The 26,720-nt window shown below is 37.2% G+C and overlaps 1 protein-coding gene across 3 annotated transcripts in view; it reads left to right on the top strand.

Annotated features, from left to right (window-relative positions):
- ATAD2B (ATPase family AAA domain containing 2B) overlaps nucleotides 1-25,574 on the top strand; it is a 73,997-nt gene extending 48,423 nt beyond the window's left edge. For 2 of the 3 annotated variants that reach the window (XM_014872966.2, XM_014872965.2), the window contains exons 23-28: nucleotides 1,951-2,073; nucleotides 6,151-6,288; nucleotides 17,161-17,856; nucleotides 19,448-19,575; nucleotides 20,727-20,855; nucleotides 22,223-25,574. In XM_014872966.2, the coding sequence (XP_014728452.2) occupies nucleotides 1,951-2,073; nucleotides 6,151-6,288; nucleotides 17,161-17,856; nucleotides 19,448-19,575; nucleotides 20,727-20,855; nucleotides 22,223-22,264 (1,256 nt within the window). In that variant the 3' untranslated portion in view covers nucleotides 22,265-25,574. The remainder of the gene's footprint in view (nucleotides 1-1,950; nucleotides 2,074-6,150; nucleotides 6,289-17,160; nucleotides 17,857-19,447; nucleotides 19,576-20,726; nucleotides 20,856-22,222) is intronic. The other variant, XM_014872967.2, reaches the window with a different exon arrangement.
- Nucleotides 25,575-26,720: the final 1,146 nt, after the last annotated feature.

The following is a 26,720-nucleotide window of genomic DNA, read 5'->3' as shown; positions in this document are numbered from 1 at the left end:
CTAGGCTCAGTTTTGGATAGGAGGTAATGAAAAATTGTTCTGTCCTCTGCTGTTAATCACAAAGCGTGTATTGTTCTTCTGGCATGCAGGATTTCTTGGGCTGTTGTGTGAACACACCTGAAGCAGCACATTATGGCTGTTCAGAGGAAGCATTCCATACATTCAGATGCATTCATTAAATGAATATTAACCTATAAATGTTCATATTCTTTAACCCTGGACATATAAGCTTGCCTCTGCTTCATGCTTGAATTTGCAGAAGACTCACACTGTACCTGCTTTTGTTCTGTTGTTAAGTTGGAAAAGCAGAGGGAGGACCAGGCTGATTTTACCTGCAGTCTGGCTATCAAGAACTGGCTGCTTGGGGATTTTTTTTCCTGGTACTTTGATACAAAATTTCAGACAAGTTCTGTAGTAAGACATGTTGGGGTTTTCTTGCTCCATTGCTTGACTGGGAAGTATTCTTGAAGGCATGGGAACATAATCGTTGTATGGTGGACATGAATGTTTGCCTTATTGAAACAATGTCTGAGGAAAAGTCTTGTCCAGCACAGGATTAGAGGAAGGTAGTGGTTCAGTTAAGCCCCAATTAGATTCCTTTTTATTTCTCTCCCTTCCCTTCCTCCTTTGCAAGGGCTTGTTAAACTCTATTATGTGACCAAAACTTTGAAGTCTAGTATCTCAAAATTACATCTAGAACGAATGCAGTATAAGGGGTTTTGTGAACAGAAAACATAATACTTCATAAATATGTGGGCAAAACCTTCCAGCTTTCAGTAGATTCAATGGATAGTAGTCTTCCCCAGAAAATGTGGGGCTCTTTTGAGCTGGATACTGGATAGTCTCTAACTCAGCAGTTTTTCCAGCTTCAAAACCTGCTTTTTCTAGAACTAAAAATATTGTGAAATAAATATTTAGTTATATTCTTAATTTTTGTCTTTAAAGATTATTAAAACATTAAATCTGCTGGTTGTAGAATATGTTCTAGCCATTAATGTTGATGGTTACTGTTGAAGTACCTGCAACAGCTGGAAAAAGTAATTCAGTATGGTTGGATTGACAAATTAAATATGTTTGTACTAAAGTCAAACAATGAGTGTTGTAGGTTTCATTGAAAAGCTATGTTCTAGGTGTCAATTTTCTCCATATACGGGCTTAGTTATTATGTTACGATTACTTTTCAACTTTCAGTGGTGGAATAATTTGTTTTGTGTGTTTCAAAGGTAGGGGAATTGGTCTGTTTTTTCTTGAGTTGCATTTAGGCTTCCAGCATGGGCAATTTGTTCCCCAAACAGGCCTGAAAATGTAGCACACTCGAGGTTTGTTTCTTGCCAGTTTTTTTAACGAATTAAAATGAGAAACAGCTATTCAGTGTGAGGAATAAAATAATGTGTTTTAGCACAATTTTGATCAGTTGTTAAATAATAATTAAGCAATAATTTCAGGTTGAAGAAAAAAACAACAACTGGGAAGGAACATGAGTGAGCTAGGTCTACCTTAAAGATGCAGATGATGTCCAGTGTGATTCTGCAGGCAGTATAACTGTAAATATTCCTAGACCCCAGTGGGTAAATTAATTCCTGGACAAGTCTCCTGTTACTTTGGGACACTTTACACTCCACTCCATTATACTGTGTAGATCTGTGGAAACCAGCTACACCTTATGGCAAGTTGATTTAGGTGTGGTCATTTACTGTTTGCATTTGTTTATAGATGCCACCATGGATTAAAGTAACAATTTATACTTCTGAAAATGCCCATGTCTCTTCAATAGCTGGTTGTGATTTTTGAGTGTGCTGTGGTATTGATTCATTTGCATTTTCATACTTCTGTAATTTTTCCCAGTTAGTTCTGTTGTATCAGTGTTGTAATACATAATACAAGCTAACTTAGAAATGCTAAGGAATTTTTGTAATTGTGATAAAAAAACGTTGCTGTCCTGTTTTCTAGATAAAATAATTAGACATAGAGCATGTACTTTGAAGGACACTGCTCATGCTATCATTGCTGCTGAACTGGATCCAGAATTTAATAAGATGTGTGAAGAAATCAAGGAAGCAAGAAGAAAAAGAGGTATGTTTAACTTCAGTTATCATAACACAACACATATAGAGGCCTTCTATAAACAGATAGGAATGGGCTCATGTTCACAAGCCCTGGACCTTGTGGGGGGCTTCAAACACCCCAGTATATATTGAAGGGACAACAGAGAGGGCAGAAGAGATTCAGGAGGTTTCTAGAATGGGTAGAGGACAACTTCCTTCTACAAGTCATAGAGGAGCCACCAAGAAGAGATGCTGTGCTGGACTTTGTTCTCACCAACAAAGAGGGACTGGTGGGGAATGTGAACCTCAAGAGCAGCTGGGCTGCACTGAGCATGAAGTGGAAGGGTTTGAGATCCCATGGGCAGCAAGAAGGATGCACTGCAGAGTTCAGTACCTCGGTCTTCAGGAGAGCAGGCTTCAAGGGATCTACTTGGTAGAGTCCCATGGGATAAAGCCCTGGAGGGGAGAGGGGCCCAGGACAGCTGGGTAATACTCAACGATTGCCTCCTTCAAACTCAGGAGTGATGTCTCCCAACAAAGAGGAAGTTATTTAAACACATCAGGAGACCTGTGTGGATAAACAAGTTGATTGTGGGTAAAGTTAAACACAAAAGGGAGGCCTGCAGAGAGTGCAAACAGAGAAAGGTAGCCTGGGAAAACTACAGAGAAACAGAGCAGCCAGGGATCAGATTAGGAAAGCTAAAGCTCTGAGAATTCAACCTGGCCAGGGACAAGGGCAACAAGAAAAGCTTTTGTACGTATGGGATAGAATTTGCAGATCTCCATACAAACATTTAAATTTAATATGAAATGAAGAATGCATGTCAGTCAGACAGTGCAGGTTAAAGGATGACTGAGCTTGAAACCCCTCTACTTTTTCCTACTATCTGATCTGATAAGACACTGTCATCCTTTCCAGAAGAAGGATGCATTGCCTACTATTATAGACAATACTATAGAACCTGGTGAGCAGTAAATGTTAGGGTTACTGTACTAAATTCTGATGTGGATGTGTGGAACCAGAGCCGTGTTCTAAAAGTGACTGTAATATGGTATAATAAGAATTATGGTAAGGGAGAACAGCCTTTAAACCACTGGATTTTTAGTTGACCCTGGCATGTGTACAAGTACAGTTTTGGAGATGATGTATTAATTTTTTTTTATTTTTTATTAAGAAACAACCCTTTCAAGTGTGTATACAGCTTCTAAAGTGACAGGGAAAATTATCAAAAGTCCAAACATATTCCCAGTGTGGCAACAGTGTTCTGTTTACATAAAAAAGAGTCTACCTTCATGGAAAAGTTTTAAAGTTTTGAAAGTTGAAAAAGGTTGAAAATCACTGAACTATAACATTAGAACAAAATTTCATGCTGATTTAGGGATTACTGATTTCAATAATTCCAGCTTTACCTTGGCAAGTTGTTTCCTGCTTTGGTATAAAGCTCCATTATTTGATTTCTATGTTGAATTAGCTGGTCTTACCTTTCAGCTGCTGATTCTTGAAATACTTCTGTTGGTAGATGGAAGACCTTTTATTAATAAATTTCTTTGAACTATGCAAGTATCTATAGGCTTTCTCTTCTTCAGGTTAAAACAGATACAATTCTTTGTATTTTCCTATTCAGTCATGCATGTTTTTGTCTAATTTTGTGCAAGCTTCCAATGTATGTCTTGAATTGTGGATAAATGAACCAATTGTAATTCGCCATGGCTGTAAAACAGAGCTAATATAATGCCTTCATTTCTCCTCTGTACTTTTCTATTAGAACTACAAGAATATTCACAATTCTGGCTGCAGTGTCATGCTGTGAGCTGTGCTCAGTTAATTATTCAAGTCCCCATGACTGTTAAAGGTTATTGCTTCCGAGGTTAAAGTAAATGTTTGTAAGGGCTCTTTGTTACAGAGAATGACTCTATGGCTTGTGGTCCTTTCTTGCAAGTTTGCAAGAACTGGAATGCTGCCCTCCTTTTTTTGGTGGTGGCCCAGTAATAGATATTTCTGGGGACAAAGCCTGCAGACTGTGTTGAAAGAGGGGCAGTGTCTTAAGTCATAATTGAGGCATAGTATCATGCAATAAACTTGTTAAATCAGAAAAAGCAGGTACCTTTGGTATGAGATGCTGGTAAGAGGACCTTCAGGTACAGGTACATGATGAGCAGCACCACTTTGTGGGACAAAACAACTCACAGAGAGGAATGGGCAGGATTCAAAGTGGGTATGGATGGGTAATGGCATGGAAACTGTTAGAGTGTCACAGGTACCTGCAGGTGACACTTGAAGATGCTTGTGCTTCTGGACCACACTTGGTGGTTTCAATGACAACTGAGCTCTGCAGTTGGTCCAGCTATAGACTGTGCAAAGCTGAGATCACTGACTGGGTTAGCAAGGAATGCTAACCAAAGCAAGTCCAAAAGACTCAGAATGCATGGAAGAAGCTGTGTTAGATTAACTGTTCATGAACAGAGGAAAATATGTCGAGCTCTTGAGGTCTGAGGAAGCCTCATGCTGGAAGGCAAGCACAAGGGATCAGGAGTTGGGTCAAAGATTGTGGTGGTGCAGAACATCTGGATGGTAACACTTCAGGAGTGTAGTCTTGTCACTTGTCGTTGTAATGGATGGAAGGGATGTGAGTGCTGATCAGTTCTGCCATTATTCTCATTTTACTCTAAAGGACATCCTCAGCAAGACAACAGATCAGGACAATCACAGTGCATCTGCTTGTCTAGACTATGCCATGTACCCTGTTTCAGAGCAGTTTCAGCAAGGGATGAAAAAAGCTAAAAAGCTCCATATCAATTTTCTTTACAATTTTGTTAGCAGGTTATTTAGCATCGTACATAGTTGTAAAATGGAAGGTATTTTCTGCATGGCTTTTTTCCCACAACTTTCCTGGTGATTTTTGGGGTGTGGTTGTGGTAGGGTTTTTTTTCATTGTTTGTGGGTTTTGTTTGTTTTTTTCCACACATCTTCCATTTTTAGTTAGTACTCTAACTGGTGACCAATCTCAAAAGTACTGCACATAAACTACAATAAAATTAGTATGTAGAAGTCAAACTAGAATTTCTTGTTCCTCTGTTACTGAAATGAGGTGCTGTTGTGGAAAGATATTAAACCTAAGGACAGCAAGTTTTAAGTTGGTAAATTAAGAACTATATATCCTAGACTATTGAAATTTGCAACTACTTATGGAGACTAGCAAATAAAAAGGTAGAAGTGATAGTTGTTTTGAGTAATGAAATTTGTTTGATATGTAGTTTAAAATTTTTATAATAGTACATAGAAACCTATGCTGTAATTATTAATTGTGAGATTAGAGATTCTGTGTCAATCTTAATTTCTGCATCCATCAGGTTTGGAGCTTCTTGTCAGCTCTTGATCATTTGGTTCTGGTTTCTGTTGGAGAAATGGTAACATTTTGAAGACCATTTTAGTGGATGGATAGGAAATTCTCGTTCACAAATACAAAACTTCAGACATTCATTAATGTCTTTAAATTGTGCTTAACCAATATGAAAGTTTGCTTTTTTAGAATTTAATTGAAAAACCTATGAAGCAGTAGAAGCTATGAGATGAAGTTATATTATAGGAAGCAAACCACACTTTTTGTTAAAAGCAGAATTTCATTTTCTTAATTTAAGAGCTCATATTGACTCTGAAATTCATCGATTTTACATAACATAGATCACAGTGACAATACAAGGTTCTTATTCAGATACTCTTTTTGATATGGCATACAATGCCATTATGAATTGCCACTTATTTTAAAACCGTCTGTTTAAAATAAAGGAAAGATTGAAATGGTCAGTAAGAATTTACTTGTAGAGGAAGTATGAATAGAAAGGTCAATCTTTGGGGACCCAAAGATTGTGAGAGACAGTCACATTTTTCTAATCCATCACAGCTGACAGTTTAAGGCCATGCAACCAGTAAGCTGTTTTGTCAGTAGAAACCTAATATTCTTGATTCAAATCTTTATTTTGAATGTCCAGCTAAATATTAATGGATGTATTCTATTGCAGTATAGTGTTCCAAATTTCTTCTTTGATTCAGTAGATTCCTGCAGCTTGATTTATTTAAATAGGTATGGTTGTCTTTTGCTTGCAGGCTTATCAGTGCCAGCAGAGCAGGTAAATCCTCATGGTTCCACTGTACGGAAAACAGAAGCCAGAGTTGAAGAAGCATTTCGGAACAAACAAAAGCCCACCATGGCCGTGTGGCCCAACTCCACAAATAAATGTGCTTGTAAGTACCTTGGGTGATAATTGTGCAGAATTAGAGGTCGTTTCAATGGCAGACATTTGAAATGTGTCTCTACTGCTGTGTACTGATTATTTCCAGAAGTAATTTTAGGCATGAAACACATGGAACTAAGAAATATTCCTTTTAGGAGTACATAAATTCTCTGCCCAAGAAGTTGTAAAGAAGCAGGATTTCTGGTTTTGTGATAAAGAATAATTATTTTTCTAATAATTTTCTAAGTGTGAATATTTTGCAGTTTTCATTGTAAAAGACTGTTTCCAGTATAAGACAACTCACATCCAATAAGAAGAATGCTTTCCAGTGATTTGATGAGTTTTCAGGTTTGTTTACTCTGTGTATTAGCAGGTAAATACCTCTACACTGCTTAATACTCTCTCCTACACTACATTGAATTCCTGCCTTCAATATATTCAGCGTCATGCTGAAAGCTAGAAAAGAGATTGCAAATTAAACTGTATTTTCCTTTATGGCAATGGTTTCTACCAGTCAGTAACCATTACTGGAGGATGTTAAGATACACTTCTTGGAGCCTACTGAATTAATCCAGTTAAGTGATCAAAATCTCTAGGATTGTGAGGTGTCATTGGGTAATCAGAGGCACTGCTAATTATTTTCAAGAGGCAAGTTGATTAGAGCAGGTAAATACGTAGCAGATACTTTCATTGTAAAGAAAACAAAGACTACAAGAGAAAGTGAGTATGGGGGATGTACTGATAGTTGCATCTGGCTTTCCTGCTGAAGATATGGAGTCCATTATTAATCTATTATTAGTAGCATTATCAATTATTGCTGATTGACGGCAAACTGATTGAAGCAGATAAATTTTCATTTTGGTCTTTTTGCTGTCCTTCATGGTGATGAAAAATGATGAGAAATTGTTTTATAGGCATGGTGATAACTGCCCAGAGATGAACATTGTTTATATATGAATGATAGTGTTGATGTCAAATAGCTTAATTAATTAGAGGTGTATGATTTTATTTCCCGAAGCTGTAATTTCTATTAAAGGAATTAAAGTCAATCGTACAGAATTATGGTTAGAATAAATTGTTATATAATAAATTGATGATGTGGATCCAAGCTGTTCTTTAGTCGTTTGGCAGCTCATGCAAAACAGAGAGTGTAGGGAAGGGATTCCCAATTAATTTTTTAAAAATTTCCTGTGAAGTCCTGGATGGAGATTTTCCCTCTGGCTGCTCTGCAGAGTACTTTGCTGGCTGTGCATGTTGAGCAGCAGACGTTGGGGTTTAGAGACCTCCAAGCTGGACATCCCTTGGGAAGGGGGAGAGCAGCCCTTGCTGCTGACTCGCATCCAAAGCAGCTCCAGTACCTCTCTTGCTTCCCCTCTGTTGTGGAGGCAGCAGCAGTTGTTTGAAAACTCGAGCCATCAGCTGCAGGAAATTGCCAGTGTCCCTGTGTAAACAACAAAGTTACTGTTAAGGCACTGATCCTGTTGGTATTTTCTTGATCTAGCTTGGAAGGCAAGAAAATTTGAGGCTTAGTGGTGTTTGGGTCTAAGATGAAATGAAAATCTGCCTTTTAAGGCTGAATCTGGGAAAGGTAACTAGTCCAGGAGGGATGTGATGCATCTAGTAATCAAGAGAGAGAACCAGGAATTGATGAGCAATCAGAAATCTGCAGAAAGGATTCAAGTAGTACATGAGCACTCTTGAAGATTGATGTGGTCAGTTCAGCAGAGACTAGAAATGAGGAAGAGAAACGGTCTTGGAAGGGTACTTGGAGGATAAGCTAGAGAAGGGTGAGAGCAGACCTGAGCAGATTGTGGGGAGCTCAAATAGCAGAAAATCAAACTGTGGATTGTGATTGTTTAAATGGAAGAAGTAAGTTTGGAGAAGGGATTTCTGAAGAGGAATTATTTTAGAGAGAGAGTGGAATTTTTTTATGGTCATGAAATAATATGTTTTAAAGACTATAATGTATTGTACAATCAGAATAACAAGAAAAATTATTAAAGTATTTTAATTAAACAGGATGAAACCATAGTTTTCAATAATTCTGAAAATAATTGCATGTTTTCTGCTGTTTGAGCTTGAATTAATGTTTTCCCTTAGAGGAATCTAAGGAAAGAATCATCAATCATAACATTATTTTCCTGATAGGTTATTACTCTTATTTAGGAGCTTTGCTTTACAGTATTTTAGAAAAGAGCTACAAAAAGATTAATTCATGTGACAAACCTGAGAACTCTAAAAGAAATTATTTTTAAGAATCTTCTCTAAAAACAGAGAGGACTGCATGCAGTGCAGCAGCCTTGCCAAATTTAGGGTCCTGCTCAGGGCTATTACAGTAGACAGTTGGATTATTATGTGTTGGTTTGTTTCTGAGGTTATGTGTTTTGTATAAAACTTTATTTAGTTTTTTAGTTACCTATTATTTTGTGATTAACTTATTTTTTCTGATGTATTTTAGATACTTTGTTAATTTGATTAGACCAGAAGGGCTGTTAGAAATGTGGTGCATAAGTAATTTTTCTGTTTGAAGGCATGGTGATACACATTCCTGAGTTACATTTCATCTGCAACTCCCATTTCCCATTTTGAAGGTACAGCTGTGTGGATTGTGACCCTCAGTATAGATGAGTTTTAAAAGTATTGAATTACTAGAAGTTGCTGAAAATCTATTTGGGGAAGTTCTGCCACAATTTAAAATATTTCTATTATCGACTGTGTATTTTGAGAAAAGTGTAAGTATTCTGGTGGGAACTTGGAGTGGGACAGATGTCAGAAGTCTGATATAAATAGTTTTATGATTATAGAATCGCAAAATTACAGTGGTTGGAGGGAATCTCTGGAGATGTTCAAGTCTAGCTCCCCTCAGAGCTGGTTGCTCAAGGCTTTGTCAAATTGTGTTTTGAATACCTCCAAAAATGGGGGCTCTGCGTCATGCCTGGGAAACCTCTTGTAGTGCTTGGATACAAACAGTAAATTCTTTTTCTTAATTTTGATTTTCGTGTATATCAGTCTGTGCCCATTGCCTCTTGCCACTGGACACTGCTGAGAAGAGTCTTATTTTGTCTTTGTATGGAGCTGTGGGGAAAAGGGAGCTCCCAGCAGTGTGCAGTTTGGTGTGTTTGCTAAATTAAGTGGTTTAGATACAAGTTAGCTCAGAAAGCATTAGCATCTCTTTAATCATTTGCATCCTGTACAATAAAACTGTATCCATCTGCTCCATTTTGCCAGTAGATGGGGCATGGTACATACTATTTTACTGTCTTGCACTTGCTTCCTTTAGTGTTACATATAAATAAACTGTATGGGGAAGATTTGGCTTTGCATTCTTATCTTTTTTTTGCAGCATTTAATGATAATATATTGTAGTGATAGACTGCAGATTTTATTTTTTCTTCATAGAGAAGATGTTTTTTATGCCGTATGATAAATAGCATAGCTGTGAAAATGGCATTTGGAGCAAATAAAGAAAATTTAAATCCTTTGTGTTATGCAAACTATTAAAAATATAAGTTTTATATGAAAGCCATTTTATGAAATATGAAGTAAACACACTGCTAACTTTTCCAAGTAATTTAAGTGATTAGTGGTCTCTCTAGAACGAACTGTAGGGGATACCAAGCTAGGATCTAAAAAACTATGGCAGAAAACGTTGTTTTCTTTGCCTTTTTGTGTTGGGTTTTTTTGGTTGGTTGGTTTTTGGTTTGTTCTTTTTCACCCCCAGATGGTGATCTTTGCTGTCCTATGGAACACTTTGTTTCTGCTTTATCATGGAAAGGCTTTTGTTTTGTCTGGAGTACTTTTTAAAACAGATTTTTAGAAAGAAAAGGTCTTTCATTCACAGTTTTTTTTCTCAGAAGCTGTTTTATGCTCAGTCTTTGTCTGATTTTCTTCTGTTTAGTGTCCATTCTTTGACCTTTCTGTTACAGTGGTCTCAGTGATTGCTGTACTTCAGCCTTCTGGGACTGCAGCATGCCTTATCAAAGGATATGGCAGAGCAGATGCCATATGGTTTTGATAATTTGAACTATTTTCTCGTGTTGGTCTGGTTCTGGGTTTGTATTCAAAAACTGGATATTGGCAAACTAACAGTCATTCAGAGGCTAACACAAAAATCCTTGTAGCTCCTGTTTTTGTCACTTATCCTGTATTTGCTACTGTTTAGTTTTTCTCCTCCTGCTTTCCAGATTTAAGTTGCATTAATTCTCACTTGAGAGAGAGGCAAGTACTGTTACTTGATAAGCACCATTAAAAAAGGTTTTCTGGAATGTGAAGATATCTTTACTCAGAGCTGGGACAACTGTCTCTTTTTGTCTCTGTCATTTTGTTGTGGGTAGTGTAGGAGTTGGCATTCTGGGTGGGAGTGGTTTGATCTTTTGTGCATGATGCTGCCTTCAACCAGATGCTTTAAAAGAAGGTTGCAAATATTTGAGAAATAGGTTTTTTTTCATGCCTGATTTTGAAGGAAATACCAGCATAGCTGATGATTCCAGGTTGGTTAACAACTCTCTTAAACCCCATAGGCTTTTAAATTCTTCTAATTTAAAATGCAATTTGGTGAATTTGTGGGAGTTCTAATAAATCTTGACTACCTGTTCTTTTTTGGGATCCCATCAAACTTTTGAACTCGGTGATATCTAGTGACAAAGAAATTTTCTCTCATCACTATTAAATACTTGCCTGTTGAATTAATCAAGTGTCTTTTTTCTCTGACAGAGGGTTGAGTGGATTCTATAATTTACCTGATCAGTGACTTTTTTATATTCTCCTCTTCTTTATAACTCAGTAATGCAAGATGGTTCAGCCTCTTAAGGTTTCCTTGAAAGCATTATCATCACCTTTCTTTATAAACATGGTAAAAAGATCTTCTGAAGTAGTTTGGCTTTCCCCCCCCCCATATGGTATGCACAAGTGATACAACAAAAACAGTTTCTAAACCAGGTAGATCCCTTCCTTCATCCCTTTTGAAAACAGTGGTAATGTTTGCTTTAAATTGCTTAAAGACTTAGTGTTTCTGTCTGGAGAAGTAGTGGATTTTCTTGGGATTATTACCCATTTATTAACTTTAGATTTTGCCTCCTTGACAGAGAAATCATGATTCTCTATTGTGTTTTTTCATGGCTCTCTTGCAGCAGGAAGGTGTCATTCAGTAGTCCTTGAGAGCCAACTGAAGGTTCTAAGGATGTGTATAGCTGCAATAGTTGCTGTTGTACAGAGCTCATCAGCAGAGGGGAAATAAGCAGGTCTATAGAGATGGAAAGTCTAAGAATTATCTCCACACATGATATTAATCTGATTGTCTCTTCTCTTTTGACTTCCTTTGCCTCTTTAATTTTCCAGTGTGGCTGTCTTGCCATGTATTTTACTAACATAGTTACTCTGGTTTCATGTCAATTATATTTTTATCTTGGTTTCCCAAGAAAATCATACCTATGCTCTCTGTCCATCTCTGTTCCCCTAATAACTTCTGAATCATTTAGCAGAGTTCAGACAGATTTGACAGGAGTTGAGAGCTGAAAGATTAGATTCCTGCAGGTTTTGTGAAAATTGGTAGCTGGACAAATGCACGTGTCTAGTGCATGAAAGGGAGATAGATTGAAAATGGTAGTTGAGCAGATAAAACAGGGTATTGACCAGGCATGGCATGCACACCTCAGAGGGAGTGTGTCCCATGTCCTCTTCAGATGGGGTGGGAACAGGAGACATTGGGATAGTTCCATAAGAAATATTGGCAAGAGCTTGAGTGGAGAGCATTGTTGGGGATGGTAAGGGAAAGCAGTTGACTGGGGAAGAAAATACTGGGAATGCTGCAGCCAGGATTGGTTTTGTACCTATCTCAACTGCTCCTTGTGAAACTTCACTCCTCCTTGTTGTGTAGAAATGCCCAGGTTCTTCAAGTATTTGTTTACAAAGCATAAGCTGTTATATAGCGTGATAAAGATCATAAATATGTGAAGTTGTTACATGCAGTTCTTTTCATGTGCTTGTCAGTTCTGTGCTTTGAGTGCCCTCTGTCTAGGTGAAGAAAATGGCATCTTTTAGGGATTAGTTCCACAGTCACTTTAAGCTGGAACTGCAGGTCACTGCTAAAGAGGATGTCTTGCTTTGTCACTGGTGGCGTATTCCCACCGTGTTCCCTGTGCCAGCACTGTCATTCATGAGTTGGAAAACTAACCCAGGAAAAAAACCCAACAACCTAATGTTTCAGATGGATTTAGTTCCCTTATCTGTTTTACTGCAGGAGCAGTAGTGCCGGCACAAAATGAGGCAGTGGAAATGCTATAGCTGGCTTTGGAGGGAGAAATGGCTTTGTTAGTGGAAGCTGGCACCTCACTTTGCTTTTTAAGCCATTGTGGAACTGTGATCTGTTCTTTCTTGCTGCTTATCTCTGACTGCAGTTTGGGACTCTGTGAGTAGAAACTCCGGAGACTTTCAAGTGGACTATTTAGTGCCTCTTGGTAAGGAATGTGGAGCTACTGGAAGCAGCTAAATTACTGTGGCCGGGTGCATAGATATCCTGGATGCTGTATAAGAGAGTGTAAGTTGCTGGTTATAAGTGATTTCTCAAGGCTTTGAGTTACTTTACACATCAGAGAGGTGTTGAGGGTTTTGATCATGGAAGGAAAACTTAAAACACATGAATTGCTTTAAGTGGTTCTTGATACTGCAGACTAAAAATCTAGATCCGTGGTGATCTTGCTTGCCGTGAGAATCTTCTTTGGGTTTTAATCCCCAGGAATTCTTCATGAAATACAGTAACAACAGAGAATTTACTGTTTGATGGATGTCAGTTTTATCATTTACTGACAGAGGATTCAGATTCTCTGATGGGTTTTAAGCAGTGTGGAAGCATGGAAGGGTCTTTTCTGCAGCATAAAGTGAACTTGTTAGCCTTGAATACTGTGCTGCACTCAGGGTACTGAAGTAGTCAAACTACAGAAATTTCAAGAGAAAGATCTCTGCTGCATCTTATTAGGGTTCTTCCACATTAAGGGAAGCAGACTTCCTTGTTAATAATTGGCAGTGTTTGAACCATCTAAATATGTCTGCTTTCTTTTCTGCTGTTAATTTTATTTCTGTGTAGTGTACAGTTTTGTCACTGTACTGCTGGGTTTGGGGGACAGCAACAGTGCATACCTCAGCTCTGAAGCTTCTATACCATTCACCCATTTTTTGAGGAGTCTTTTCCTGAGACCATAATAAACAGAAAGGTCATGGTTACCTCTAGGTCTTGCAGAAATGCTTTGGGAAAGTGGGAAGAATTTGGTTCGTACTGTTTAGGATGTTTCTAGGTTGTTTTTTTTACTATCACTATTCTTTAATAGCCAAGAACAGTGCTCTGCTCTGGACAGGGTTGGTACTTAGGTCACCAGATGATGTTGTCATTATTTAGTGTATCTGACTGGAGAATCTCCAAGCAGCACCTGTCAGTGGGCAAGAATTCAGAATTTCTGAAAGTCTTCTACAGGTTTCATTAACTTAACTTCATCTCGAGAACTAGTTCTTCTGAAGTAAAGACAGTACAAAATTTATTTTTAGTCTTGTCTAGAGGAAATGCTGTCTGCCTTTTTTATGGGTTTTTCAGATGACTCTGAAAATACAAATATAAATTTGTATTCAGTGATTAATTGCATTGTATTACATAGCACTCTGAAAAATGCTGTCTGCATAGATTGTGCATCTTAGGAAAAAAAAGAGCAGGGGAAGTTTAGTTTTGATACCAACTTCATGTGAACCTGAGTGAAATGTAAGGCATGACTTGTGGTCAGACAGATATTTATTGTTATTAAAAATGCTTATTAGTGATCTGCAAAAAAGCAAACCAGACAGAAGCTAGAACTGAAATTAAGATCTCTTTGACAAATCTGTAGAGGTTATGTGAAGATTATAGAGTGAATAGTTGGCCAATTTAGAAGGCAAGTGAATGTATTCATGTGTGAATAATTGCTATTATAATAGTTTGAGTTAGAGAAACTCAGTTCTATAAGGCAGGATTCTTCTGACAATAGTATTTCCACTGCCTCTGGCACAAATACTGCCAAAAGACTGGGTAATCAATGGGGAGATTTTTGATGAGTAGTTTTAAAAGGAGTAATTGAAAAGGTGTTAAGGCATTGAGTTGCAATTGTATGTACTGTGTTCATTTTTTAAACAAAGTTCACACAAAATTTTTCTTCTGTAAATAACTGTCCCCGTTCTGTTGCCTACAGGAAGCTGATAGTGTGTCATGACTCATACTGACTAGAAAATAAAAAGTTTGGCATTCTGCTCTTGCTAGTTTACAATCTTCTAAAATACATTAAGGTAGTGAAGATGGGATTCCAGGTTAAGTTTATTTTTTAGCAGCAATCTGTTAACCCATTAGTTCTCCCCACTGGCCCTTTGCATCAGTTTTACCCTGTGGTAGCTCCTTCATCCTTTTAAAGTTATAATCAACTGTCCTGTAGGATTCAGTTTCCTCCCTTTTTATTTCCAGTAAATATAAAGGGGGCCAATATAGGTGATAAAATCTGCTGTCAGTGTCTACAATTTCTCACATGGTTCTCTGATCCATTAAACACTTCTCCCACTTGTACCACTCCCTTAACTGGGGGAATTAAGCAGGGCAGAAAGACTGGTGGGTTTTGTTTTTAAATGTTGTATTCCTTGCCCAACTTTTCACTCATTTAGAGGCTTGACTCTGTGTAAAAGAAAAATCTATGTAACAATGTTTTGGTTGCTAAGGATCTGGAACCAGAATTTCCTCTCTCATCCCAAAAGACACTGCTGCCTCAGTTTTTGTTGTTGCTTTGTTCTAATTAAAAACAGCAGTAAAAAACAACACACATAACATTTGTTCAAAAATACTGCATGCGACACTGAGTTAGCTGGGCTTGCTGACTCTCACTTGGGAAAGACTTGAAATTTAATGAGATAGATAATATAAGGATTAATTCCATTTTGCTTTAAAGTGATTTCTCTCACACCTAAGAATTTTAGGAATTTACTTGTGTGTTTGGACAAATTATAGTTTCTCATCCCAGGTGGAACTCACAGTGTGGACAGAAGGGATGCGCCAGTAAATATTTGAAGTACAATTGACTGATAAAAAAAGATGTCAAATATACTTGAAATATATGTGATATATCTATCTGAATTTCAGCAAAGTCTGCCAAAACAGCCAAAAATCAGTGTATCTTTAAAAATTTCAATTTATTTATACATTTAGGATGTACTAGATTTCCTTTGAGATTTCTACTCTCCTTCTGTGTTCTATTTACCAATCTTTGGAGTTGCACTGAGTCTCAATCCATTGCCTAATAAGAGAATTATTTTTATTTTTGTCTGTAAATTTACATTTCCTTGCTTAGTTTCAGATTTGCTGCTTCAGTGGCTAGTGAAAATCTCCTGCACAATCTAGGGAAAAAAATACATGAACTCCTAAAAGGTTATGTGAGTAGGTTGTAGTTTGTCATCAATAAGAGTGACACTGACTGTAGAAGTCACTATCAAATCTTGAATATGGCTGAAGAAAGGGGATTTTTTTCCCCCCTCAAATCTTGCAGTTCCTCATAAAGATTATTTGTAACAATAAATACACATTCCGAGTGAGACTGTTTTTATTGCAGCGTGATTGTATCTTTAGATAGCTTTAAAGCTAAAAGGTTAAGATTTACTCCTAATGTAGTTGTTAAACTACCTGCTTACATGCAGCACTCATGGGGAGAAGTTCTGAAGTACAGCTGTGCTTCTGAGTGGCTGTGAATTAATTCTCAACACTTGTACCTGCATAGTGCTTGTATCTTCAAAGCAAGATCTTTGTAACTCAGTGTGTGGTTGGCACACACAGGTGTAGGATTTAATACCCCATAAATCAAAGCAACTTAGAAATAGAAAGAACATTATGGAGGTGCTCAGCATAAGAGCTCACCTTGAAATGGAAGGAAATTTGTCAGTCTCTGATTACTATTGGCTGTGATTTTCACTTATAGTAGTTGGCCACAACTTAAGCAATTTTGCAAAAATAGAAGTGTTTTCATCATTGCTTGGATTTTAAGTAATTAAGTAGAAGCTTACTTTTTCCCAGTGTCTTCCTTGGTCTTCTGAGCTGTGTCTAGTTAGTGCTTTTGGAAAGGATATTGGCAATAGCATTAGGTTTGAATGGTTTTCCTTCTGCATTTGCTCATCAAATTACAAATGTGCCCCACAGCCTTTAGATTGGTACCTTAGTTGTATCTCACTGCAGAGAGGTTAATAAGATAAAATGGACTTTCTGAAAAATAGTTTCTTATGTAATTTTTCAAAGGCACAGAAAGTACAACTAAGAAATAAGAAAAAGTAAAATTTCATGGAGAAATAATGAAAAAAAAATGGAGAAATAATGAAATAATGGAAAAAGGATCACATGTTGCTTCAAGTTGAGTAGCATAATATGGCCCTCACAGCTGACTCTGGTTGGAAAAATAGGTTGGGTTAGAGGCTTTCTCATGTCCCTTCCAACCTGAATTATTCTCTGACTCCATGGATTGTACTTTCATTTGTTTTATTGTATAATCATTTCAAATCACTGAGGAGCTAAAAAGGGAAAATGAGAATAACTCTCTTTAGAGTCTGCATTATCCAAATGAGTTACCCAACCTACTACAACATTGCTTAGCTGTTTTAGTAGGAATTTCTTGTTTCCATAGTTTAGGAATTGAGTGGATGATTGAGTGTTCACTCATTATATTTCTAAAATTCCTCGTTACTTCTAATTTGCTTGCATTCAAATAAACAGACACCTTATTTTTCCTTGAAGAGTGAAGATACTTGATTGCCTCACACAGCACCATATTCTTCTGTCCTGGTCTCTTTACTGAGGGGTACCTGTGCATCTGAAAGTGTTTGTTTGTGTCTTTGTTTTCAGTTCGAATAAGGAGAAAATCGAGACGGCGCTCACAGTGGGGCAAAGGCATTATTAAGAAGAGGAAAGTCAATAATTTAAAGAAAGATGAAGATGATGCAAAGTTTGCTGATGATGAAAATCATGGTGAGGACAGTAAACTGCTAGAAAATGGAGAGCTAGAGATCAGCACTGACTGCATTGAGGAGAATGGAGAGGAAACAGGAGACTTGTCTATGACAAATGATGAATCCTCTTGTGATATTATGGACATAGATGCAGAGCAGAGACTTAACAATGGGACATCAGGAAAAGAAAACAATTTTGCATCCACAGAAGAAGAGAGCTCAAATGAATCCCTATTAATAACTGACAGTGTTACCCTGGGTGCTGAAAAGGAATTAAGGAAGGACTCTACATTGAAAGGGGACTGTGTGAATGGAGAGACATCTGTACACAGCTCTGAAGGTGTACCTGTTCCAGCCTGTCATAATGGTAAAGTAGAATCACTTGATGCTGTTTCACCCTGTGACAACAGTGACTGGTCTAGTAACAAGCAAAAATCTTTATCTGAAGATCAGCCAAAGGAGAAAATGGAAGCTTCCAGTGAAAGTCAAGGAACTGATCTGGTGAAAGCTGAGTTGCCACATTGCAGCAATAATGAGAAAACACTACAGAGCACAGACATTGAAACTAAAGATGCTGAAGCAGATAAAGAAGGTACAGCTTGTTTTCCGTGTTTCTGTCTTTATCTCAGTGTTCAAGTTAATGTGTGTATTTTTCACTAATATATTATGTTACAATTATTATAATATAGTAATATTTTATTAATTGCTGACTATTTATTTGAAACTCTTAGTATATTTGCAGCATTTAATTCCACATAGAAAAATTAAAAGTACAATCTTGACTTGCTGTATTTTTATCTTAGGCAAGAAAGTGTATCTCCACACTAACACTACTCTGTTCATATTTGTCAGCTTTGTGGGAAATATCGAGGTAACATTAAAATAATAATTAAGTATTTAAAAATATTATAAACAGCGATAATTATAGTACATATTTTGGTCTGTATATTCTGTCTGATTTATATTTTGATCTACGTGATAGATATTGTTTTGTTATAGTTTTGTTAGAGAATATGATAATAGTATTGTTGACATTGGGTAAAAAAGGCATAGAAATAAAGAATGTATTCCTTTAAAAACTTGCTCATAGCAAAGTTGAAGCAGTTTAACTCATAGCAAAAGCCAGATTGTTGTTTATCTGTTGGAGAAGGTATCTGGCTTTGGAGTCACAGTGAACATAATAACAGTGCAGGAAAAAGATAAGAGAAGGAGGAGGAAAATCCTGGTGGTGTGTAAAAGAAGGGGCCATGTCCTTTGAAGACAAGAGAGATAGTTTCCTCAGGGAACAGAAATAGAAGCTTTATGCATGATTGCCTTTTTAATGAGCTTTCAGAATTATCTAAAAGAATGAAATCTTTACTTCAAAAGTTAGTGCTGAAATTTACAAAGTAAATGAGCTTTAATGAGAGATCTGAATTATGAAAGATTACTGTGTACATGTTGGCTGTGTTTGTACATACATATTTTATCTAAGGGTAAGGAGAATAATACAAGAAAGGTCCTAGGAATATCACAAGAAGAGCATGATGTGTTAAGTGCCTTTACATTTCTGAATTTGGTAGGTGAATTTTGTATGCTTTAGGATGGTTATTATAGCAGGGGTCCTCAGAAGAAAAGACATTAGTGAATGAATGTAGGGAGAGTATAAGGAGATAGGAAATATTTTGTTCTTTGCCACAGGATTGGTCAATAGCTTGAATACAAAGGTGGAAGAAAACAAAAACGTGTAACAAAAGCATGAGGTTTGAAGTAGAGCAAATGTTGAAATACTGTGGTGATGAAGATATGGGATGCTTTAGAGAGAAAAATGAAATTTGTTTCACTTGAGCAGAATTTCAGCATTTTCTTAGTGTATGAACTTGTCTTTGAAGCTGTTTAATTTGTTGTTGGATATGATGAGAAAACTCTTAGTGGAATTCAGTTTTCATTCAAAGTTGGCACTTCGGACTTGGGTTTTAAAGATTGCCAGTTTTGTGTGTGTCTTCTGAACTGTGGGTTTGTGCACCTGTTAGCATTCAGAATTCGGCAAAGCTGATGAATAATGTGCACTGCTACAATCTTGCTTGATTCAAAACAACCCAACTAAACAACTAAACTAAACAAGCAAAATCAAACTGAAGTAAAGAAATACTGGCTGCATTTTGTGGGACTGAAAGTGCTGATAATTGTTTTTCAAATTACAGGTTTGTTCAAAAGCAAGAAAACGCGAAAAGTTGCTGTGGAGCAGTCAAAGCCCACAAGTTTGGAGCAGGTTCCAGAGGAACCTTCAGATCCCTTACCCTCTGTGGTTGTTGACCATGACAGACTAAAGGTAACAGAACTGAAAAAATAAATTGAACTATTAAGAGACTCCGTGAAAAAAATCTTCCTTTCTGTGTTCTGAAGCAACATTTCCTTTAGTTTTTGATTGCAAATAAGTATTATGATGGTAATGACCTTTGGAAATGATTTGTCGATCAGTGTTTTGTGGATGAAAAGTTAATAAAACTACTGAATCCTTACTGTTGCATCATTACTACCCTTCTAATCCAGTAATGACACAGCAGTCCACTCTTTTAATTGCCATTTTTGCAGGTACTCATATGTGTTAATTGGCCGTGCCAGGTACCAAGAAACTGCTGGGTGCCTGGTAATTGGGAGTTAACATCATCTTTTCCTGTGTAGGTATACTTGGTGGAGAAAACTTAGTGGATTGGAAAGCAAAAGGCAATTTGTGTTGATGTTTTGGCATTATAGACTGCTAGTTAATTTTCTTTCAGTGTTTTTTTAAGCAAAGTTCCAACAAAATTTGCTCTCTTCTGTTGTAAAAAGTAGCTCGACCTACTGTGACCTATGAAATTTAGATCTCATTTTCTATGGAGTAAAGATGATAATCTCTTCGAAAACCACAGAATTATTATGACAGGAGGAAAAAAAATCTTAAATGTCGCTCTTTTCTACTATGTGAAATACTTTCACCTTTGTTATGAGAAATTCTACATGTGTTGTGTCCTCCTTCTAGCCCCTTCTTTTTTTTTTGTTTCCTTTATCAACATGTGTGGAAAGTCCAAATGTTTACATGTGGTGGTACTTTTTTTCCCTGTCAATATAAGTTCTTAAAAATCTCTGCTTTAGCCATCAAAGCAGTTTTTAGGGTTTACTTTGTTACAATGACTGACCAAGATGAAATAGGATGAAGTAGCATTCCAAAAGAACAAACATTGCCCAAGCTTTACTGAGTAAAAGTCTTTAAACAAGAAGAAAAGTGTGGGTGTAAGCAGAGAAGTGAAAAGAGACATCAAGTCCTTTTTGTATAAACATTGAAGCAGTGACCTTGCTGATATCCAGGTGTGGTTCGTTTCGTTTGTATGTATCCCTTCGAAGGAGGGCTTCAGAAAGACACTGCATTTCTGATATATCCTTAAAAAAAATTAAAAATTATTCTAGAAACCCTCTTAACTTCACCTTTTGTTGTTCCAACAGAAACTGCTTGATGTGGTGGTTAAGAAAAGTGACAACCTGACTGTTGACCAACTTGAGAGATTGTATTCACTCCTCAGTCAATGCATCTACAGGCATCGTAGAGACTATGACAAATCACAACTTATAGAGGTGATGTTGTACAGCTGCTTTTATTCTTTACCTGAATATTGTCAGATAGGCTTTTCAGAAACTGTTAATCTGTCAATTTATTGTTCTACTAGCAGGCAAAACCTTTAATAGACTTTGAAGAAGGTATCTATAAAAAGAAAAAAGCTTAGTGTAGTAACTTAAAAACTGGTGGTTGTTTCTAAGAATGCTTTCTGCAGAAGAGGATTAAGAATTTAACCTGAAAGAAGGGAGGAAAAAGAGGAGAGAATACAGCAGCATGAAAAGCACATGCTAGCAGGGTAGGATGGAGTGGAAGCAGTTTCCATGTCTGTGGCCAGACTAACAGTGGATGTGAAGTGGTGATTTCATAGGCACCCTGACCCAGTGTTGCTGCAGTTGCCCTTAATTGTATTGGTGTAACTAGGCCAAAAACTCCCCTCTGCTCCATGCAGTTTGCAGATTCTGACTTTCATACAAGGCCTTAGAAGTGGGAACACTCTATCTTGATCTGTAAGTAGTCTTGGGAAGGTCAGTGCAGCAGGGTGGAAGCCAGGTCTGCCTTGCCACAATCGTTTGTCACTGAAGTGTTTGCTCTGCAAGGCCTCCTGTGCATCAACAGCAAATTGATTATTTCACCATTGGCACAGGCTGATGCCAGCTCTGGGTGTGCATTTCCTCCATCACCACTGTTCTAACTACAGAAGGGTTTGGATCAGCTTGCTGATTCAACTGATAACTAGCCCTGCTGAGAAAAGGACAACAATTGCTACTTTCCAGTTGGATCACTGAGCACTAAACATTTTTCTCCATGAATAATTTATAGCAAAACCTGGAAAAGCCATAGTGGGAGGTTTTGTAGAGTTCCTGCAGAATACTTTTCAAACAGTTTTCATGCTATTCCCTGCCATCTTCACCTAAAAATGTGTTGAAAGTCTGTGCAAGATGTTAGGTAGATTAAAAAGACATTTGTCCAGCAGAAGCGTGTAAAGACCAATCTTTACTTTGATTATCCAAGCTGTGCAGACATGTGATTACAGCTGGGTCACCAACAGCATGAGTGTGCAGCAAGACTTGACTCATGCAGTGTGGCACTGCAGTGCTTTCCTAATATATATTGAGCACATTAATTATATAAGTGACCCTAATAAGCCTTGATTTTTCTCATGGACTGTCATAGTAGAGTGCTTTTCTGCATTAATACTTCTTTAATGAGTTCCCTCTTTTATTGTATTTTGCTAGCAGATAGCAGCTAATAAACAGAAATGTCTGTTTTCATATATTTATTTGTTCAGATTAAAAACAGTATCACAATAAGTACTATTACATAAAGTAACTCTATTTCTATCTCACTATATTTATGAATAGTTAATGGTCTGTGTCTCTTGCAGGAGATGGAAAGAACAGTTCATGTGTTTGAAACATTCCTGTGAACTCGTCAAGATGGGTGGGTTTATCCTCTCAAACTGCTCATGGGAGAGCAGTCCTCTGAGCCATTCAGTTTCCATTTGCACCAAGTATGTGCAGAGCCTTGGTCTTAAGTGCTCTCTCTTTCTGTTTCTGTTGAATTTGGTGCTATTGTCTCAGGTACCTGAAACCAACCAGCCTACAAGAACCAAACGGAACTTCATATAGTTGTATCTGATATAAATAAAGAATACAATGCCACAGCTTGGAGATTTTTGGTGCTACAGAAACTGTTCTCATTCCTGCTCTTGTTCACTCTACATGCATTATCTTTGGGGAAACTTCAGGCAAAGCGAAGACCAACATACACAAGAGGACTGGAAAGAGCAGATCTAAGTTGAATATTTTTAAACAGGCAACCTTTTTAATTTTTTTTTCCCAATTTTTCTCTTCTCTGGGGTTATGGACAAAAAAAAAAATCTGTCCTAAAGAAGGCAGTGATGCATTGTGGTAGGAATCTTGAGTAACTGGATGTACAGTAATTTGAAGATGAGGCTCTCTAGAACTGCCTTTAATGTGCCTTTTAGTCAATTGAGAAAGATAAGGCTAAGCAATTTGTTTGGATTATAGCAAATGGCAATGTTAGAAAGCTGTCTGCAGAATGAAGATCTCCAAAAGGATGAATTGTATTCTCTTCATTGGATGGCAACCAGTATTATGGTTATCTGTAATGCCTGTCTTACTCTACAGAACTAAACTAAGACACACTGAAAAAGCCACATACTTTACCAAAATGGTGAAATTCCTTTTTTCATTGGTATATATTTTGTTTTAGAAACAAGTTACACAGTGAAACTCTTCTGTGTTGCTAAAATTGAAGCATTTTCCCACCATATCCTTGTTTTCCAGTGTGAGTTCTCTAAGGAAAACAAGGTTAATACTGGCAGGTTTTGTTGGGAAGGTCTGTGTTTGTAATGTAGCTTGGACTGTGCAGTGCAGGCAAGAACACTATAGTTGGTCAAAGTCCTGGAGCCCAACCTCAGTTGAAAGTAAAACTTCTCTTAGGTTTCACGAGTCATCCGTGCAAAGCATTGTTACTGTGGGGAGGATTGGAAGAGAGCCTTTTGAATCCACATTTTCCAAGAGTTCTCTGGGTCTGAATTGTGTAGTTCAACACCTTTCCTTTCTGGCAACTGGAGAGAACAGTCTAGGCAGTTTTTGTTTTATCACAAGCTCGGTATTAGAACATTACCTGGGCTGGTTTATTTCACACCCATGTGGAAAGTGTTCTAGAGCAGTTGGCTGGTGTTCCCATCGTGAACCATTCTTTGTGACTGTCCCTATGTAGCTGCAGAAGTGTCTGTCCAGAAATATGCAACGCAGTGTGATTGGTTTTTAAACAGAGAAAACAGACTACTGCAGAGATACTGAGCTACCTCAGCTTTTTGTATTTTAGTTACCAACAGTGTTTATGGAGGACTGTAATCACACTGCTCCCGTGTACAAACCCAGGCTTAGGGACTTGTCTCCCCCTCTATGGCTCATCCCAGGGTAGTGCTGCAGAGAGAGAAAACGTGGGCCTTGGACTACTACAGTAATCCAGTGTGCTTTCTCCATGATGGTCAAACATCAGTCTATCTTAGAGCTTTTTCTCCCCTGGATGCCACTGTTTTTCTTCATAGGTAATGGCAGAAAAAGGTTTTAAGCATTCATGTACATCTAGTTACACTTAAATGCAACCCATGCAGAAACACTGTATTTTTTAGGTGGGAAAGTGCGATTAAAAACAACAAAAACAAGCAGAAAACACATTTTAAATGAGATTCTTTGATCTCAGATTTGATTATGGGATTTTTTTCCATGTTTCATTTAGTATTTATTAGCATCATACCTGTTTGAGATATTTATGTGTCTGGTACATTAACAGCATTTTGTATTTTGATGGAAATTGTTACAAACTTTAAGATTTGATTAAATGATATGTAGCAGATTTTTTGTAGCAAGTTTCTGATAAAAGGGTTTTTTGCAAGTCTCAGGTTCTTGCTGCAGAATTTTTTAAAAATATTTATTCCAGTTTCACTTACTCAAAGAAGTTTTTGTTCAAGTAACAGCAGCACTTGTGGAAGATAAAACTGCATTCATTTTTAAGAAGATAATAAATTTATATAAAATAAAACAGTTGGGAATTTTAGTCACCAGTGAGTGTAAAAAGCAAGTTTAAGCTAATGCCTAGCATTAATAAAAGGTTCTAAAAGGTCAGGTTTCTAAAGGAAAATTTTTACTGTCCGTTGTTGATTGGGAAAAATCATTAAGAGGCAACTTTACTAATTGAGGAGCTGCCATGTTGTTTTAGAGAAACGTAGCTAATATCAGATGTTCTAGTGGACAGCTTACCTAAAATGATATACTCGCCTTCTTAGCCCAAATAACCACACTTCAGTTTTTGTTTTCCTTTACAGATGTCTGGTGGTTATAGAGTTAAAACAGCTGTTAATCTATCCATGTGGTCTAAACTTGTTTACTCTTTGTATGTTTTTAATTTTTTGCCACATAGCACTGGCAAGAGTTTGTACAAATTGACCTCTCTTCCTTGTTTCTTGTTGTGAAAATTGCAAATAAACTCCTGTGTGAGTCCTTGTGCTGGACTCTATGGAATGTGGCCAGCCAGGAGGAGGAGGTTTTTTGGGGGCCTGGGGTGGGGGGGCTGTTTTGGAGTGATAGAGTTGCTCTTGGGTGATGGCTCTGGAGTTAATTGTATTTGCAAGCTTGAATCTCACCTGTGATTATTTTGTTTTGTTTTGTTTTGTGTCCTCTGTGTTGTTACTTGATTTCCTCATATGCCAATGTATTTATAGGAGTACTGGGTTTTGTAATATCTTGTCTTCCTTTTTTTTTTTTTTTTTTTTTATTAAGTTGGTGAGTCAGCGCTGGTTTTACCTTCAGTCTCCTGAATGGCAGGTCCTGCAGCTGATAGTCTTTTATTTTATTTTTGTTTTATTTTGTAATCACAACATAAGCTTGAATTTGGGCTTGTACTTGCATCTTTTGTATCTTGTACATTGGGTTATTTAGACATTGGGGTGTCCTGTTTGGTTTCATTAACGTGTGTCTACTTTGTGGATTAAGTAGACTTCCTTCATCAGCTATGATATATTTTGGATTCTATAGTTTTATTCAGAATTGTGTTTAAATTGATGTTTTGCATTTTGACTTCATTTTACGTTAGTTTGAAGTAAGTTATTTAATTTTTTGAACTTCTGGAAATTTTGAACATTTTACTGTAATTTGTAATATAACTGCTGTGAAATACTTGAATAAAGATGACAAGAAAACACAGCTTTAGCTCCTTCAAAAATGTATTTAAAAGAATTGCTGCCTCCTGGCTGAAAACAGTCTTTTCCTTACTAGACCTTCTTGGTTTTGTAGCTCAGATGTGACACTTTGAGATCTTGCTGTTTAGTTACTTTGAGCAGTTTAGTCCAACTTCTGCTTTCAGGGTTTGTCCATTCGAGAAATGGCTTCTAATTAGAGGTTGTTTTTTTTTTTTTAAGGAAAGATTATTTCCCTTTTATTTATTACATTTAGCAAAGTTGTTCTTACAACTTTGGATTTGCTTTTTGTTTTGCTTTTTTTATAGATGAACTCATGAGGTGTAGAACATAGAACACCCCTGGACTTTTCCCTCTTTTCCTTTCTGTTTACCTTAAACTGCAGGGCTCCTGGGCAAAAGAGTAGTTGAGGAAGAGGGCAGTAAGTAGTAACTTAACTTCATGTCTTGACTCCAATTCCACTTTTCTATGCAGCTTTGAAAGCACAATTAGATATGAAGTTGAATACCTGTTGTATAATAATGAAGTTGATTGCTGGGAGCCTGGGCTCAGCATGGGCAGGTGTGTTTTGACCTGAATGGCTTTGCAGTGCCAGTACCACACTTGGGTTTGCAGTCTGAATAAAGGAAGTAGAGTGTGAGGTCTTGTGTCTCTCATTGTCTTTCAGGAGTGGGAATGGCCATGTTAACAGAGAATAGATTCAGGTCTGATTTCTGACAGTGGCTATAAAAATAACCAGTCAAAGAGAGAAAATATTTGGGGACTGACAAAAGGATTCTTGAAAAGATACTTAGTGAATTTCGAGTGGTACTTCAAAAAGCATGATTTAGTAGGAAATAGTTAGGGTGGGTGTTCCTAAAGCCTTAGTAGATGCTTGTGCAACATTCATATTTGTGAAGTGTTCACTGCTTAATGCTGCTTCCTTCTGCTGCTGGTTTATGCCTTGAATGTAGCTTTGAAATCCAATTTCCCATATTTCCTTAAATTTGCAGTGCTGCACATTCTCTGTTTCCTCCTTAAGCTCTTCAGTTAATTTATTTAAATAAATTAAAAATTAAATCCTTTTCTTCTGTATCTTGGGTAGGATTTGGACTTGTAATATATGGGGTTTTAAGCCAGCACTGCATGTGAATAAATTCTGCAAACTAAATCA

Source organism: Sturnus vulgaris, chromosome 3 (genome assembly GCF_052056855.1).
Source record: "Sturnus vulgaris isolate bStuVul1 chromosome 3, bStuVul1.hap1, whole genome shotgun sequence".
NCBI classification, from domain to species: domain Eukaryota; kingdom Metazoa; phylum Chordata; class Aves; order Passeriformes; family Sturnidae; genus Sturnus; species Sturnus vulgaris.
Note: the sequence above shows the minus strand (reverse complement) of the source record. Positions and strands in the feature narration are given on the sequence as shown.